This window comes from Lepisosteus platostomus, chromosome 14 (genome assembly GCF_059453375.1).
Source record: "Lepisosteus platostomus isolate fLepPlt1 chromosome 14, fLepPlt1.hap1, whole genome shotgun sequence".
NCBI lineage: Eukaryota > Metazoa > Chordata > Actinopteri > Semionotiformes > Lepisosteidae > Lepisosteus > Lepisosteus platostomus.
Window position 1 is genome coordinate 27,134,055 of NC_142624.1, and position 19,505 is coordinate 27,153,559.

A 19,505-nucleotide genomic window follows, 5' to 3' on the forward strand; every position below is an offset into this window, starting at 1 on the left:
CTTTCAGAGACAAAGTGACTTTGGCTAGTTTAATTTTCAAAATCTATTCTCACAGCCTTAATTAGTTTAAATACCCACTGGGCTGCTTTTCATCTCAGCTCTTCTGTCAATTTTTTATTTCTACGTCTTTGCAGCTTTGGTAAGGCTCTAAAGCTAATACCTTTAATTCACATGTTATCATTGTACCAGGTCATAGGTATCACTACCACAGTCTGTACTAACACTCGTGTGTGGCCAGAATAGTAATAGAGGTTAGAATAGGGGGCATATTATGACATGCAAAGGCAAAATGCAAACAAGTAGAGAAATTCCTCACTGAACAGTAAAAAGTACTTTTTACTTTACAGCATGGAACTAACCTCGACCTGTTCCTGGAATAGCAATACATATTACACAAAATTTAGGTAAAATTAACAGAACTTGCAGTGATACAGTAAGATATCAAATTCCACAAGGACAGAAACATACAGTCTATACAGTGCCTTGCGAAAGTATTCGGCCCCCTTGAACTTTTCAACCTTTTGCCACATTTCAGGCTTCAAACATAAAGATATAAATTTTTTATTTAATGTGAAGAATCACCAACAAGTGGGACACAATTGTGAAGTGGAACGAAATCTATTGGATTTTTGAAACTTTTTTAACTAATAAAAAAATGAAAAGTGGGGCGTGCAAAATTATTCGGCCCCTTTACTTTCAGTGCAGCAAACTCACTCCAGAAGTTCAGCGAGGATCTCTGAATGATCCAATGTTGTCCTAAATGACTGATGGTGATAAATAGAATCCACCTGTGTGTAATCAAGTCTCTGTATAAATGCACCTGCTCTGTGATAGTCTCAAGGTTCTGTTGAAAGCGCAGAGAGCATCATGAAGACCAAGGAACACACCAGGCAGGTCCGTAATACTGTTGTGGAGAAGTTTAAAGCTGGATTTGGATACAAAAAGATTTCCCAAGCTTCAAACATCCCAAGGAGCACTGTGCAAGCGATCATCTTGAAATGGAAGGAGTATCAGACCACTGCAAATCTACCAAGACCTGGCCGTCCCTCTAAACTTTCAGCTCAGACAAGGAGAAGACTGATCAGAGATGCAGCCAAGAGGCCCATGATCACTCTGGATGAACTGCAGAGAACTACAGCTGAGGTGGGAGAGTCTGTCCATAGGACAACAATCAGTCTTACACTGCACAAATCTGGCCTTTATGGAAGAGTGGCAAGAAGAAAGCCATTTCTCAAAGATATCCATAAAAAGTCTCGTCTAAAGTATGCCACAAGCCACCTGGGAGACACCCCAAACATGTGGAAGAAGGTGCTCTGGTCAGATGAAACCAAAATCGAACTTTTTGGCCACAATGCAAAACGATATGTTTGGCGTAAAAGCAACACAGCTCCTCGCCCTCAACACACCATCCCCACTGTCAAACATGGTGGTGGCAGCATCGTGGTTTGGGCCTGCTTTTCTTCAGCAGGGACAGGGAAGATGGTTAAAATTGAGGGGAAGATGGATGCAGCCAAATACAGGACCATTCTGGATGAAAACCTGTTGGAGTCTGCAAAAGACCTGAAACTGGGACGGAGATTTATCTTCCAACAAGACAATGATCCCAAACATACAGCAAAATCTACAAAGGAATGGTTCACAAATAAACGTATCCAGGTGTTTGAATGGCCAAGTCAAAGTCCAGACCTGAATCCAATCAAGAATCTGTGGAAAGAGCTGAAAACTGCTGTTCACAAACGCTCTCCATCCAACCTCACTGAGCTCGAGCTGTTTTGCAAGGAAGAATGGGCAAGAATTTCAGTCTCTCGATGTGCAAAACTGATAGAGACATACCCCAAGCGACTTGCAGCTGTAATCGCAGCAAAAGGTAGCTCTACAAAGTATTAACGCAAGGGGGCCGAATAATTTTGCACGCCCCACTTTTCATTTTTTTATTAGTTAAAAAAGTTTCAAAATCCAATAGATTTCGTTCCACTTCACAATTGTGTCCCACTTGTTGGTGATTCTTCACATAAAATAAAAAATTTATATCTTTATGTTTGAAGCCTGAAATGTGGCAAAAGGTTGAAAAGTTCAAGGGGGCCGAATACTTTCGCAAGGCACTGTATATGCTCAATATGAACATCTAATAAGAACACACGCATTGCCATGCAACAGACACATATACAAATATTGCATGCTTTTAAACATCAATCAGAAACAAATACATTTGTTTCAATGAGTCAGTTCGTTGCAGAGCTACAGTATTAAATTCTCTGTGGTGATTACCTACAGTACCTCCATCTGTACCGTGTGTTTTGCCAATAAGCTTAATGCTGTTATAAACCTAAAATATTCTTCCCAACATCAGACTGATTTTGAGCGCTACACTACACATTTCTAAGGCAGCACTTTTGTAGGTTCCAGTACCTCAAGCAGGACATCCGCAGCATCGTGAAGGCACATAACCAGCGTCCCCACTCGCACCATGTTGTTGACATATGAAAAGGTTATCAGGGAGAGTGTTGCAAGGTGGTGAAGAAACATAATGAGGAAATCCTAGAGGAGAAAGAAAAAAAAACAAAGTATGTATCAAATAATGCTTGACTATTGGGCAGCCAACTTGTAACATGTGAGATGCTTTAAAATATTTTTCAATGTATTTTTACCCATAATATCTAAAAGATTACGGTCTCTGCCTTGCAAATGGCCTGTGTAGACTCATGAAAACCAGCTCCAAAATGTAACAAAACACTGTTTTCCTCCTTCTTTAGCGGCACACATTCGTCCTGGGGATCTTATCAGAGCAGATAGTGGTTTTATGAATGCACGTTTACCCTTAAAAACATACTGTATGATACTGTGCATTTCAAACGGTATACAAAAGAGTTTTGAATGCATATGCATAAGATATTCTTCACTTATTTTTGGGTACCTTACAGCTTCCAAAAGTGAGAGGTTCTAACAAAGCCTGTATCTATGAAACCCTCCATCTAGACGAGCTGTATTATATCATACTTTTTTACAGAAGGATGTTGAAAGAAGGTATTCATAATTTACATAAAATCACTACTTAATTTGGGCACACTTTAAAAGTCTTACACTGTTGCATGTTTCATTGCAAAATCAAACCTATGAATGTTAAAATACATAACATTACACAGGGGGTACACATACACCAGCAATTTACTTCTCTGGTACAAAACCCAAGCAGAGTGCTTCATTTTATAGCATTCCACTCTTCTGAAGAAAGCACTCAAATAATGTTTGACAGGGCTTGCATCCAGAAATTGACATCTGGTGTGCCAACATACCAGTTGTATTTGCTTTTAGGTTTCTGAGTTATTTCTTCAGGGATGAAGTGTTATGCATGAGGCATAAAATGTTTAAGAATTCTGTTTTGCAGTTTTGAGAAGAAATGTTGTACTTAACGATTTAACTTTGGCATTAATCCATTTCATATACACAACTGTATCACTTCTGTCCTATGTGGGTATTATGCATCTAAAAATGTATGAAGAAAATCCAATCCATAACTATCTGCCAAAGGCACCATCTACAGCTGGAACAGCTTAATTCCAGACACAGCTCCATATTTCCACATTTGATGCCTTCCTTTAACTAATGCTCTTCTTACTGAGACAAACTTATTTTATTATGGAAAAATGGAGCTTTCTTGTTCAACCTGATAACTTGAAGTGTTTGTTCTTTCCTAAAAAAATTTGAATGAACCTTTCCTAATTGGAAGTAGAAAATAATTGACGTATCCATGCTTTAATTAAAGGTGTAGCACCTTTGTTTTTAATGATGCAGTTTGATACTTTAATAAATTAGTTTTTGATGTTTATCATGCCAAATTAGAATCGCATAGTTTAATGAATATACAGTAATACACACTGTCAGAATCCATTTCCAAGCATGCCAAGTGTTTATGGTATACTCATGAAGCACAGTGATGTTTATTTTAAGAATTTTTCTAATACATATTCACTTAAAATCAAAAGGATATGCACATATCTTAAACATGAAGCTTTGGGATACACAGTTTAAGTATGTGGAGTGTTAGAATGCACTAAAAAGATGCAGTGGTGTACAATCCAACTGAGCACCTCATGTCCTGTAAATCTCTTTAGTGAAAAGTATACTCTGTATTTTGTTTACTCTGCCTGAATATCTAGTTTTTTCTTGCACTTTCTCCCAGATCTAATAAAACCTGAATTTTAATGGTGCCAAACCTCAGTGAGATTTATACATGGCCATATAATCCACTACACCACAGTCTGGAGATTTAAATTTCTCCTACTCACATACTTCTTCTGTGAAAAAGAAGCAGTCGCACTACAAAGCAGTGTAGTTAGAGAAGTGAGAAATGGCTTCACCAATTAAATTGAGGGGGAACTGTAGGAAGACGAGATTGTAAAAGAATGTAATTTAGTCAGGAAAACAAGAATAACACCCCTAGTTTTTGAAAATGTGTCATGGAGCCTTTCATATCAAAGTCGCCTTATGTCTTATGTCTTATCTGAAGGATGGCACATTTCAAAGCACGGTATCCCTTATTTACTTAGGTACTGTGACATGAATCCAGAAATGTTGGTCCAGATGGGAAAGTGCCACCTATTAGACCACCAACACCACTTGCAGCAGCAGATCTCATGTGATCAGGCTACCAAGTGGTAATACCATTGCAAGGATGTTATTGTATGAAAAGTAATAATATTTTACCCTAATGGTCAATTATTGTTGCTGACAGCTGGGCAAACCTGTAATGTCAGGACTACAGGGTACAAAACCTGCTTCCAAGTTAAATAATGCTTTATTTTGATTAAAAACACCTTATTCCTAGTAAGGGTCATGGCAACCCACAGCCTGTCCTTGAACCCATAGGCACCAAGGCAACACTACACACTGGACACTGTGGGACAAACTAGAGACTTGGCTCTGGAAAGTAAAAAGGGACCAGAGCACTCAGAGAAGACCCACTGGGAGCACAAGCACTTTAGAACTGAACCCCTGACCCCATTATTGGAGGAAGAATAAAGCATGACACAACAGCATGCAGTGCCATATGCAAACAATCAAATAAAGCCCCTTTCGACTATTTGTGTATTCCACTGGTGTGTAAAATGACAACTGTCTCTTATTTTGATTACTGGAAACACAGAGGATGGGTGTTTTTGGACTGCAGGTTCATTTCACGATTAAGATTTTCATAAAAACTCTGCAGTGATCAAAATAGGACTCATTATGGCCTTGACCAAGAGTGAATTTGCAGCATGCTCATCATTCTTGTCTGTATAATTAAATAATTATATTTAACATGCACAATGCTAAAGGTGGAGTAGGGGGACGACTGGCTGATTAAAAAAATCGTATTCACTAGAGCCAATATTTAGGAAATATTCAAAACAGCCAGCTGGACTGTAATACAAGGCACGGTTAAATACCAACTCAATTCAGGTGATCTGATGTCTTAATCTCTTTGCATATCACTCTAAATGTATCTGTTTCAGAAACAGTCTTGGTCAAAAATTAGCAGTACCAACATTATTCAGATTATACCATACGTGAATAACAGCCCATCCTCTCACAGAGATATGCAATTGTTCTTAAGTAGAGAGGAGCAGTAAAAGAGTAAGCTGGGCATGAGGACTGAGAGCAGAGGTGTGAAATGCAGAATAGAAGCATGGAAAGAGTGCAGGGAACATACTGGATTTGGCAGGGGAGTGCACAGGACCTCCTCAGTGCGTTGTTTTGTGCATGAAAAAACTGAAAGAAGAAAACAGACAACATGCAAACAGTCAACAAAGAGATGAAAAGCGAGTGCATCATAAACTGTGGCAATCTGGGGGCAGTCGTGCTCAGGGTTGGAGTTACAAAGAAAGACAGACATGGAAGAATGCAAACAAGGAACTGGTGAACATGGGAACATGCACAGATACCGTAGTATTTAACTCTACAAAACAGCAAATAAAACCAACTATGATACACACGTTTCATATTGGCCTCTGCTCCTTAAGTGTAACATAATCCTTTTAGGTAAGTGCTCCTGGAGTTAATAATTTGCCATATGCCGACTGTGCAGTGTATACAGTATAGCCCAGAAGATGACAAACATCACATCACCTTAGATATTATCAGTTAATTTTTTTTTATAATTGCTTTCTGCAAGTAAAAGCTTTAAAAATGCACCAGCCAGTTAGATTATCCAATGCAATGTCTGTTGTCAAAGAAGAAATGTCCTTGAAAAGGATGCAGTCAGCTTCTTGAGAACAAGTATTTCAGGACATACTTTCTGTGAAGACACATGAAAATGCCTTGTATTTCTACTACTCAGAAAAAAAAGGTTCATTCAAATAAAGCACAATCGACCAGTGGTGTGTTTATTATTTTTATTCGTAATACGTTGAACTGTATGCGGTCAGGTGTCATCTGCGTTGATGCTGTGTTGCGTATGCCTCACTGATATTTTAGATCATATTATAGTTAAAGCAGGGGTGAATGCATTTTCATCTTCTTCACGTTTGAGAGATTTACAGGATTGCACATTCACAATGCTAAATAACTATGATGTCATATCCCAGCCTCCATAGTTAACATATCTGACTGTTAATTATTACTGAGTTGATCTGGCGTTTAAAAGACTTAAAGCGTAATCTGCATTTATGTGGGAACGTATTTAATAAACGTGCAATCAGCAAGCATTACTGTGTTTGCAAAACGTTTAACAAAATAATGAATATACAGTACAGAACACGGGTGCAATGGTTCTGCTGAGAAAAACAAAATGCTTTTTGGTTTCTCATATTTAAGGAGGTTCCGTTTTACTGGACATCAAGACACAGTAAATAACATTAGCAGGAGTACAATGCAATAAACAAGTTCTGCTCAATGACAATGTCTTATTAATGGTAAGATTAATGGTAAAATACATCCATTTTCTAACTGTTACTTCAAATTTGGATCACTGGGGAGCCAGAGCCTATCTTGGCAAGCACTGGGCACAAGGCAGGGTACAACTTGGATGGGATACCAGTCTATAACACATACAAACACACACACACTCATTTTTCCCACTCGAACATGGGGGAAACATAGAGTACAAACTCAACGCAGATTGCATTCCAAGTCTGGAACTGAACCCAGGACCCAGTACGACAGCAACGCTAACCATTGTGCCACAATGCCACCTGCTTTACAGTCTCTTACTATTAATTAAGTTAATGCTTTGTTAAAAGGAACTGTGGGGTTACTTTTACATTTTGCGGTTGGAAAATGATCGGCAATAATAAGTGCATTTCAAACCTCAATGAAACTACCAAATACACAGTAATGTGTACAACCTCCAGTTTACATCACAAAAGAGATGGAGTATGTGTAGCGCCATATTACCATTGTTGTCTGTGATCAGAAGGAGGCAACAAAACTTGCAATGATGCCAAAGTGGCCCTATTACATTGTAAACATGCTTTAGACCAAGCAAACTTTGCTACACTATTAATAGTATATATTTCTATGAAACCGACACATACAAGGCGACATACTTTTAAGTATTGCAAAAAAAGAGCAATCTGCCAACCAACTAGAATTCACTCATAACGATTAATGTTGTTAGGAGACCATGTTTCTCATTTGATTACAGCAACTAGTGAGCAGGAAGGGCTGTTTTCACGTCACAATTGAACTCTCACTCAGACAAGCGGTTTCTGTCTGCCTGCAACAATAGGCAACCATACAGTACTTTTACAAAGCACAAGAGTTTACACTTAATTCAATATTTGTAGAATTTTGCAATACCATCAATAGATTTAATTTATAACCAACATTTAATAATCGTCTGAAAAAGTGGAACTGCTGTTCCCCTTTAATATGAATACATTTTATGATGAGCACTCGCAGTAATTTTGAAAAGATAGCACCCACGGCTGTATGGTTTTAGAAGCAGAGAGAGAGAGAGAGAGAGTAGAGAGTAGAGAGAAGAGGTGTAATTCAAATCATGAGGTTTACTGGGGCAACTCACCTGGCTGAGGAGAACAAAAACCTGTCCATGAGAACAGGGCTGTCACAACCCCCTTTCTTTAATAAACCTCAGCTCTGTTTAATGCTGCAGAGGCAGAAATGGGATGGAGAGAGAGAAGGTGAAATGAAAAGTGCAAGGGAGTGAGCAAGAAGCACAATATTTATACGTAGGGAGGTAGAAGTGGGCAAGACTAGGTGTTGACCTCCTCTCGGACGTTTGTTTAAAACATTCTGGCAGGCCTGCTGAAGTTACAGCTGACCTTCCCCTAGAGGTCTTTAAGGAAATAATTAATTGTTATATAACTGGTGTGGGGTCAGAAACCAAATTCTCACATGGCTTTGCATAGAATATAAGAAGTGTGCATGGTGTTAGTTGGTAGTGGGGTTTTGAAGAGCAGTTTTGGTCTCCAGAGTGGGTTTTGGTGAATGAAGACTCCGTACCCTGCAGCCTTTAGTTCATTGCAAGTTTTCATGAGCTCAGGCCCCACGAGCCACCTTATTTAAAGTGTGGCCAACCAATCATGTATTTTTTTAAGGATCATGACTAGATAGTATGGATGCTGAACACAATCAACATTCTTCTTTTCTGAGATGTAATGTAATTTAAATGCCATAGTATGGATTGAAGGCAATCCGTATTTATTTTCTTCATTGTTCTGATTTGAACTCATTATGTGCCATTAATGCTATTTAAGAAAAAAATCTTATGTTGGGTATTAACACTGTGCAGAACAGTCAAGCATGCTAAGGAATAATTGTTATAATATGCAACATTAAAGACACATAAAAATCTGAAAATAATTTATTCAAAAGCATGAACAGGATATTTAAAGAAAATATTCACTTGGGGATTTTGATTTATTCCATTATCTTTCTCAGGAACTGCACAGAGGCCTAGATGGCCATATGTCTACTCTCAGGACTCAGGCTTTGAAGGTCTGAGGATTACAGATGAGCAGATGCTCACAGAGTAAGACTGTTGTGCAAATTTAACTGCTTATCTGATTTGGGTTTTCCGCATGGAATTACTATGGCACAGAATTCCTGCAAAATAATTTCCCATGGAATAAAAGCAAATGAGTGACATTTCGACATGATTAAGAGTACTGAGAAAAGGCCTGCCCCTATTATTCTGTCCTTCAAGGCTGTTCAGAAGAAATACAGTATGTACTTATCATAATGTAATCTCTTGGAATCAGAGATTCTATATTACTGCAGTACACACAGCACACAAATTGCAGATATATACTAAAAGGTCAAAATATTAGGAACAACCCTCTAATGCTGTCAGAACTACATCATTATGAGGGCAATCAGAAAAGTTAATTGATAGCAAAGATTGAGGTACTGTAAAGAAATGTGAAAAGGAACTGTCTCTTTGGTATATACAACAGGTGTTCATATGCATGTCCACTTATAGGGAAGCACGTGCTGAAGGTACGGTAATTTGTCTTCCCTGTCTGGAACTTATATCATGATATGATCATATGATAATTTGACATGTGTGAAGGAATAGGCAGGCTCCATCCATAAAATGGATGAATTTTGAAAATCACTTTATTTCATTGATGTATTATTTCAGACACATAAAGGCTCTTTTTATAAAAAGATAAGTATTGTACTTTAAGTAATGAACTATGAGACTGAGGACTCATGCAAACAACTGTGTCACCCAAAAGACTATATGCCAATGCAAAAATGAGGCAGGAGGCCTATTCCTGATATAGGTTGTTCAACATTGACATTTTAATGCAATGCTTATATAGACATTATCAATAATATCTGCAAAGCCCATCCAAGATATAATTATAAGATATATATATATAAATATAAGTAATGCTGTAATCCATCCTGTTTCTGATTTTTTTCTTTATTGTCAGGAGAAACAGATTCTTTTAGTTTTAGTGGTCATGAATGTTGTTACTGTTTAGCACTCTTACTGAGGTGAACCTCAGGGATCTCTTCTGGAGTACTGTCCTATTCAATACCCCCAAACTACTGGGTAAAATAATTAACAGTAATAGCATGTACTTCACATCTACATTGATGACAATGCAAATCTATCTAAACAGTGAACCTGATGTTTCTTTAATTATTTCTGTTATTAATATCTGTCTAGTGAACTTTCAAACCAGAACACAGTAAATAGTTTTGCAATTAAATTTTAGCTGAAGTGATATTATTGGGTCTATGAATCAGTTCAGCACAGACAGCAAGTTCAGACTAGTTATAGTTCTGAGACTGTTTTCAACTTCTGACGTTACAAACCAAGGGATTGGATCTGACTCCAATTTTCCTTCGAGGAAAATCTGTAGTGTTATTTAATCATTTGCAAAGCTCTGCTTGCTTCACACCTTTTTGTCTATGCTTGATGTGGAGAAACCGGTAGATGCTTTCATTTCATTAAGGATTACTATAATACTCTGTTTGCTGCTGTTTCTACACAAAAGGAGGAAATATATTTAACATAGTGCTTCAGGGGTTTTAACTTTTTGAAAAAGGCACAACCACTGAACTAATTTTAGCATCTCTTCATTGGTTATCAGTTAATTTTTGAATATGCTACAAGATCACACTGCTTACTTTCCAGAAATCATAACCTGTGCTCTACCAAAAATGGCCTTCTGTATGTACCCATGGCAAAGTTAAACCTCATGGAAGGGCAAGTTTAAATACTATGGCTCAATGTGTATGGAAATCCCTTCCTAGGTTTATTAAAGAATCAAAACACTCATAATGCTTTAAAGGTGGAAAAGGTGGCAGAGATGAGTCCTGTGTTGTAAAGTTGCAGGACCAAGACTAAGATAGGGCAGTGCTACAACTTCGTAGGAAGCAGGATTATTACCTTCAGACACAATCCTGTCACATTTCAGAAGCAGGGCAAGGTTGGGGCAGGTCAGTACTCGCACTTCCAGAGAAAATTAGGTTTTGCTGCACCCAACATTGGGGGATCAGTATGTGGCGCTTTGTCCTCTAGGTCAGAATTATCAAACCGTTGCTACAGTAACAGGATAACTGAGCTGTAGGAAGTGCAATCCTTTAGACAATATGTGAAACTAAGACTTTGATTACTCGGCTATTAAAGATCCCACAGCACTTTTCATGAGAGTAGAGATGTTAACCATGGTGTCCTTTGTGAAATTCCACCCTAGGCTGGTAAAATCTGTCCTCCCTAGAATTTCCCTTTAATTCGATTGGTCTAGTAGTTTCCAACCTATCCATCAGGTATGTTGTGTACTTGGGCTGCTGACACTTAATGGCTGCTATGCATCATGATAGCGGGAGCTGCAATTCAATGATGGATAAAGTAGGTCCTTAGTACCAGACGAGCAAGTACTGTATGCAAACAGCAATGAATAGGCTGAACTTAGGACAAGCAAATCAGAGAAGTTGCATCTGGAATATTTTTATTGCATGCAACCATGAAAAGTGCCATTGTATATACAGTACAGTATCTTACTCTGGCCCTCGGAAAAGATATTCTGGTATACATTGTTAAAACACATCAAGGCATTTTTATACAATGGCTTATTTAATGTTTAAATGGAATCCATCCACTGGTATTCCTATTCTCTGTTGTAATGCTTTTTATGCTCTCTTTCTCTTGTGTATTCTGTGAAGTGCTTTGGGACTTTTTCAATGGAAGGGGTGATGAAAAAGAAATGCTTTATTTTTTTATCTGGCTGTCGTTAAATTGTAATAATTTAAAATACCTATGTGCAACAGACTGTCACTTCCTGCATCTCTGCTGGATATTCTGAAAATGAACGATTAATTCAAAATTAAACACTGCTCACTCAGGGATTTACAAATCAAGTTGAATAATTGGCATTCATGGTACTGTAATCAATAGGCGTCTTACCTTCCTTCTAATATCCGTAAACTGGGAAAACAATAATGACAAATAGAAAGACAGCTCCACTATGTAGTAGTAGTGAAGGTCAGCTGTGAGAGGCTGTGAATAAAGAAAACAAGAACTGTTAGGAATGACCCACAACATTTAAACAAAAAAATATACTGGAGAAAGCAATTAAACCTCTGTGTCTAACTGGGATGAAAATAATTCCCAGGGGTTACAAGGACAAGGACTGGAAGTCCTGAGCTAATGCAAAGAAATGAAAATAACTGTAATTGAAAGATACATGAAAGTTTGTTACACAACGATCAGACTATTATTAAAACACCATTGGTGTTATAGTTTTTGCCTCACTGAGTGTGCTCGTTCAATGAGTAGGAGCATTTACACCCTACTCTGGTACTGTTCTGTCAGAGCTACAACAGTGGACCCAGGAACTATGCTCGGCAGCTGCTGAGGATACTGGGAAGGGTATTTTTCTGGACACCTCAACCCTAGGGCTTAAAAGTAGCTAATTAGCTGCTGTTGAATTTTTTCTGCTTTCAAAGCTGTCCTACAGTGTTGCCCTTGTGTTGTCTTTGACTCCCAGTCTGTTTATGGTCATTTTGTAGGCGAGTGTGTGGTACGTGTGAGTAGGATGTTTATAGGGAAGCAGGTGGAACCAGGGAATTCTCCTCTTTTGAGTTGGTGTGCTTGCGTGTGGGCTGTGCCCTGTGCAAAGAACTTACAGTACTAGCTGCTGAGTGCTGCCAAACTGAAAACTCTACGGCTATAATCCCTTGTGCAACTGAACCCTTCAGTTGCTGGCTAGGATTGTGATATCATTCCTTAAATTAACTGGGAAAATGAACAACATCAGGTGAAATAGAAGCTAATGAACTCTTTTGTAAATGTCTGTATGTACTTATACACAGGCTTGTGTGGGAACTTACAGGTCTTAACAATGCAATCTTCTTGTGAATTCCAAAGCAGTTGTGAGAAGCACATAGTTAAGTGTCTGTACTGTACAAAATTGGATATTGTACAGACTGTTCCAGACTCTTAGACAGGGGTCTCAGAATCTCATGACAGGAATCTTTGTTTTTTGAAACAGAATGAAATATCATAGGATATCAGTTCTTATTTTTCAGCCACCAGAGGATGGATACATTTACTATCTTTTTGTGAGTGATTCGAAATGTCATAAAATCATAATACATAACAGGAAGTTACTCATAACAGTTTCTTAAACTCTAATTAGAGCATATGATGATTCGCTGATGATGCCATAATTTGGATCAATATTTGCAGAAATAATCTGATAATTACCTGATAAGGGTAGTTGTACCAAGATTCTCTGGTGTTCCAAAGCCAGGACGTCTTTATAAGAAACAAAAAAAAAATGTCAGAATGTTTGACAAATGATTCGTACAAACTTTATGGGGAGCAAAAGTGATTTATTTAAACTTTATGTCATTCAAATTCATTCCTTAAAGAATGTTAATCATCTATTTATTTTCAGTCCTCTAGTCTTCATAAAAGTTGTAGATTTAAGAAAGAAATAAAAAAAACAGAAACATAAAGGTAATTTCCTTTTTAATAATCCACATTCTATCTAATTAAAAGTAATTTGAATGCAATTTTTCACAATGCCTGTAAGGACAAGGAGTTCATTTCAGGCCCAATACTACAAATTTAACAATCCTTTTTCTTTAATATTAAACAAGAAAATTGTGTATACAGTATAAATTAACAGTGTTTATTAACTATTCTAAATTAGTTATACTGTATGTGTATTATATGTGTACAGACCTTCACATTTATGCTACCTTCTTGTTTTTTTAGTAGAAAATAATGGTTTTAAAATTACTGAAGATCTGTGAGCGACAAGTTAGTTTGTGTATCCATGGACACAGATTGAGCGTTAGGAGCTCATCATTATATAGAACAAAGCTGCACGATAAACAAACGAAAAATGTGGTCAGATTAGTTTCTCAGTTTACAAGGGAATTCATTTAGCAAACATATAAAATATATTTTCAAGTCTTCAAGCATTTAATGCCACATGACTGGAGTTTAAAATGCTTCACCCTTTTCAAGTTGTTTAGTAATATGAATTCTGACTTGACCATTATGGGGATAATGTCAAATGTTTCAGATTGAGAAAGCAGATTCTGTTTTGAACACCATAGCTGTTAAAGGGTGTTGTAAGGAAAGGTCAAAATACTGACCAGGCTGCTACTTTTAAAAGCTTGTTGAAAGAGCTTCTGCTTTTACTAGTGTGAGCTGATGGGCACTGCTTTCATTCTGTCAGATGTTCATAAAAGGATTCTTTGGCTTAAACACAAGCCAAACAAAAGAAATAAAATGACTGTTAAATGTACACTCAGTATATATGCAGTGAATTCTTGGCTGTGTACCTTGTCTGGTGATAAAGAAATTAATTGAAATTTAAATCAATAAGGAAAATATAATTATTTTTAAACCTTTTTTTCTTGAGTGGCTTGAGCTGTTGATAACCAAATCACCAGTTTCGTTTTAACAGCCCGTTGCTTAACAACAAATCGAGAATCAATGTTAAAGATCCTTGAAAGACAACAAACACCCATGGCAACTCTAAGTTCAAGTAGCAGCTGCCTTACAAGTACAGCACTTGCACACTTTAAAAACAAAATAAAACATAAAAACTATTTTTTTTGCTTTCAGAATGGATTGGTATAGAAACATTTAACTGGATCCCACCTCTATAAAATAAATATTTTGATGATGATTTTACTATATAGGTGTTATATTTTGGTATACAGTGTACAGTATATATTTTGGTGTTATAACCAAAATGTTTAGACCATATCTAAGTTGTTGTGTTTATATTTTACTGGTGAACCATCACTATACATGCAGGAATTAAAAATCAAATTTCAAAATATATCCCATAATCAGTGCAAATGCAGCTTTTAAAACAAGAGATATGCCCATAGATTATCTTCATATCTCGGTTCTTGACATTTAAAAAAATAAACGCAAAACCCACAAATGTTTAATTATTTATGAATGGTCTATCAGTGCAGCTACATCTAAGAAGCCAAAAATGTAGCTACTTGGCACACAACATAGCATAAGTAGAATATAGAATAAAACTGAATTTTGCAACTAAATTTAAATGTAATATAGACAGCTCAAATATTTCAAATACTCAAACACTTATAGAACACTATAATGAAGAATTAAAATTCTTACAAATTTACAAATTCAGACATTCTTACAAAGACAGTCAGATCCCAAACCTACAGTAAGTAATATGTTGCAATATCAGATTTTTAAAACAAATTTCAAGTACTTTACATTATAAAAGGCATTACATAGTATAACCATAGAACCAGCATTAAAATTCAAACTAGTTTATAGCATATTAGTGTATATCTTTTGGTTATAATTCCAAATAGTTCACATATTTGGAATTAGAACTAAAGAAATAAAAGTAAAATTCATAAATGAATTTCAAGATCATGGTGTCATAAAAAGTTTCAAGAAATATAGTGTAACCTCACTGTGCACCCTTAAAAATGTTTAAATATAGGTAATTTACAACAATTCATACTTTACAATGGACTAGATGCACACGATGGTTTTAGGTTTGGACACAAAAGGTACAGGAAAAAGAAAAAGCAGAAATCATGATAATATATTAAATGGATTATTTAAAAAATATAGAATGTGTTTAATATTTTAGATAAAAAAAAATTCTTAAACAAAAAACTTTACAATGGCCACTTATACATAAGGCCTCTTTATTATATAGTGTATTATCTCAGCTTAGATCTGTAGTAATAGTATATACTGTACATTCTATTGTGGCTGTGTAAAGTTTCATAGATACTGTGCAAAAGATGCATAAAAAGAGTTTTCAGTTTGAAAAATGGCACTACAAATCCTGACTTGCATGATGCCCCCTATTAATACTATATGAATTTGCAATGCAGGTGTTTAACCAAGCATTATTTAGTTTATGTTGAAGCTGAGCAACAGCTTGATGTCATCATTAAAATATCATATATTTAACAGCAACAAGAACTTTGGAATCACATTTATCTAAAGTCATGCACACACGTCAGCACTACTTTGAAACCTTTCAGAAAATAGCCCTAGTTTGTAGTTCTTGCCACAAGAGGGACCTAAAATACAGTATGTTAGTATATTGCTTCAAGCAGTTTCTGTACCTCAGAGGCCAACACGGCAGTACATAAAATCTTGGAGATTCACAGGGTTAAAACCAGTTTTTAAAAATGGAGTCTAGTGAGCCAAATTATTTGGAGGCTGGGCATCATAGTGTAATTTGTATAATTGAAACAGAAAAAAATAAATTTTATTAATAAGGACACAGGTGAAGTAAGTGAGCATGCCATTAAAAATGTTTGAGCTGCTTCATTATAACCATTCCTCATTTTTCAGAACGGATGGTGCAAGCAGCTCTCTGACACCAAGAACGTTTAACTCATCATTGTCTTCAGCACTTGACAGATGTCAAAACTGCAACTGTAATTAAACCAAGTGAACAGAAGTTCTTTGTTTATTTTGGTTCAAGGAAAACTTATACTTCCCAGGCGAACACATGGCTCTAGTCCTACTAGAAATATGTAGTGAATTGCCAATAATACAGCAGGGTAGGTGGTTTGCAATAGATTTACTCTTAGACCTCTGTAGTAGCAAGTAAAAACAACAAATGCAGGAAATAGCAGATACTGCCCACGAGCTGAGTCACACAAATACAGTACTGAGTAAATCCAATATTGTATTAGCAAACACCAATATTTATGACCCTTAAAAAAAAATTATGTTGGACTTGGCTGAACCAACAGATGCATTATGCCAATCAGATGTATTTTTCTTTAATTTGATTTATTATTGTCTTGTGTTCATGGTAGTTTATTTGATTAAAGACTAGACAGAGATATTTGAGAAAGATATATTGATTGCATACTGCAGGAAAGCACAAATCCACCCTTTATCAGAAGGCAAACCAATACTGTAAAGGGATTGTGTTTTTAAAACTACAGTATGTTCATGCACTGTCAAAAAAAGGAAAGGGAATCACTTGTTAACTGATAACTCACTCACTAATTTCTTTTAATCTATTAAATAGAAAATATAAGAAACTTAAAAGCACTAGCAAGAAAAAAAAGTTAAGAGGCACTCAGATTTTAGACTGCTTCTATAAAAGCAGCCATGCTTTATGAATTTCTGTTATACAGGTTGTAAAATGAGAGGATCTTTTACATGCAACATGTCCTCTTTTTCATCATCTGGACATCATTAATCTGGGTATTTTGTTAACACAACATCTGTCTTAAATGGTGGTGAAATGTAAAGGGTTTAAAAAATGTCTGAGTTTTTATAAAAGTTTAAAATATTTTCATCACACAAAATAATGAAATACATATGGAATAACAAAGAGCAGCAGTGGTTGAGGAAAACGGCCAGAGTGCTGTTAACACAACACCTAACTAAATTGAATGTTAAGAATGTTTATTGAGATGTTAGTTTTTGCTTAACCCAACCGGAAGAGATGCAAACATCTGGCCATAGACCAGGGAAAATAGAACTTACAAAAGTGCAAGTGAAACCAAAAGGCAACAATTTAGAATTAAGAAAATACAACAAAAAGAAATGAAATTGTGACAACTGTCTCAAAGAACCATTAGATACAGAGAAGAGTGGGACGGAAACTACTGTACGTGAGGAGAAAATAAACAACACAGACAAAAGACCTAAATAGTTTGGCAGTTCCACTTCAAGTGGTTAAATAGAAAGTTGGTGAAATGCCTGGATATCAGTATTAGTTTTGATGTACAGTAGGTGTGGCATGTCTCTAAAGACCTGCATTGAGTGGTTTGATGGGGAGAATTAGGAAAGCTTTCACAGGCCACTGTGGAGGCTGCACCTTTTTGAAACAAATGACCGGAAGAGTATGGGGTGGCAAATCTAGATTTTGTTCAAATCTAATGGAAGGGAAAGAGAAATCAATAATGAGACACAACAAGATCTCACTGAAAGAGATCAGAAGCTGGGTTTTTTTTTTTAGGACTGGTTCATAAGGAATAATAATAATTTTGAATTTCAATAATACAAATATAAATTTAAATACAGTAACAGCTTTCTTAACCTGCTGGATGCTGAACAAATGATAAAAAACAAGACAAACTGTAACATAATCAAGCACAAGTCTTAATTAAAAGATGTGTTTTAAGGTCATATTTTAAAACAGTAAAAGCATCTGCCTCTCAAAGCATTGCAGGAAGGGCATTTAATAAAAATAGAGCAGCGACAGAGCAAGCACAGTGTTTGGTACAATGAGCAATTCTGAATCCAGAATGATTCCATTAACTTCTGTGGCTGTAGACGGGCCAGAAGTCCATCCCTAGCAACACGGTTACCCATTGTTTGAAGAAATGAATATCAAGGTGGACGTGACTTTTGCAGGGGGACCACGGGGAAAATTGATTGTAAGGAAATTGTCAACGAAGGAAAAAGGGAAACCTGTAATTATTTATCAGACTCCATCAGAGGGCTTCCGATAGCGTGTTGAAAGTGACTGGGCTGCTCCTGCAGCCAAAGATTAAGCGAACCTCACAGTAAAACGCAGACCAAAGAGATACCGAAAATTGGAAGTCAGAAACGTGGTTTTGACACCATTGTAGACATCAACTTTAAAAAGCCCTGCGCCAGGTCCTGCAATCTTAATGAAGAGGATGATATATTTAGCGGCATAGTGACGTGAAAAATACAAGCTGGGAATACGGGGGTTAATGCTCCGAATAGCAGAGTTTTGAGGACCTGACAAGTCGATTATCAAATGCTTCTTTCTACAATATTCGGCAAGTAGCAGCCCTCATGGTGATACTGTGACATGTAGAGAAAGGGGGAGAAGCAAAGGGAGCAATCAAAAAGTCCAGTGACTCAGGGTCAGAGGCTGCAGATTGAAGATGTTTACAGATGACAGGAGAGGAAGGGAAAGTGAATTAAACAAGCAGAAAAAAAAGGACATCCAGTAGCTACAGAGTGAAGACAGGATCAGGGTGGCAGTGTAATACGGAAGCAATTCAGGAATATCAATTGGAAAATTAATGCAGGCATACTGGGCCAGTGAAACCAACTGGAAACCAATGGAGGCATACTGGGCCAGTGAAATCAATTGGAAACCAATGTAGGCATACTGGGCCAGTGAAGGGTGGTGGTGGCTTTGCCTCAGTTGCTACAGAAGTGAAGGTATCAGCAGGAAGGGGAAGAGAAGGAATTGAAGTTATTGCGAATTTGGCAACTTCAGACAAACAATATTTGATGGCAGCAAATATCATTGGAATGGAGAAGATTAAAGAAAACGTGTGGCTGGGGTTGAATGGGGGAAGACAGCGGGGAGATAATGGAATAAGTCAAAGCTCTAGGGGTCAATCCTGGAGGCTGCTGCAGGCCAGGGGTTTGAAATATGAGACACAGAAAAAGAAATTCTGCTGGAGATGGATCTAACACCAGAAAAAGGTACTGTACATCAGCAACATTCAATATTCAAGGCTCTCCACTAGGACTGTTGGTTCCACTGGAATAATCGAGCTGCTGATATGGTGAAAAACTGCTTGTGGTGTTCATTACAATTACATTCATTCGTCTTGCAGATGAA

General features: G+C 36.9%; 1 protein-coding gene across 2 annotated transcripts in view; it reads right to left on the minus strand.

Moving 5' to 3' along the window:
- The window catches only part of cers6 (ceramide synthase 6), a 58,569-nt gene that overhangs the window by 13,387 nt on the left and 25,677 nt on the right, over positions 1-19,505 (minus strand). For both annotated transcript variants that reach the window (XM_088605401.1, XM_088605402.1), the window contains exons 5-7: positions 13,163-13,213; positions 11,861-11,953; positions 2,410-2,538 (exon numbers count right to left, since the gene is read on the minus strand). In XM_088605401.1, the coding sequence (XP_088461527.1) occupies positions 2,410-2,538; positions 11,861-11,953; positions 13,163-13,213 (273 nt within the window). The remainder of the gene's footprint in view (positions 1-2,409; positions 2,539-11,860; positions 11,954-13,162; positions 13,214-19,505) is intronic.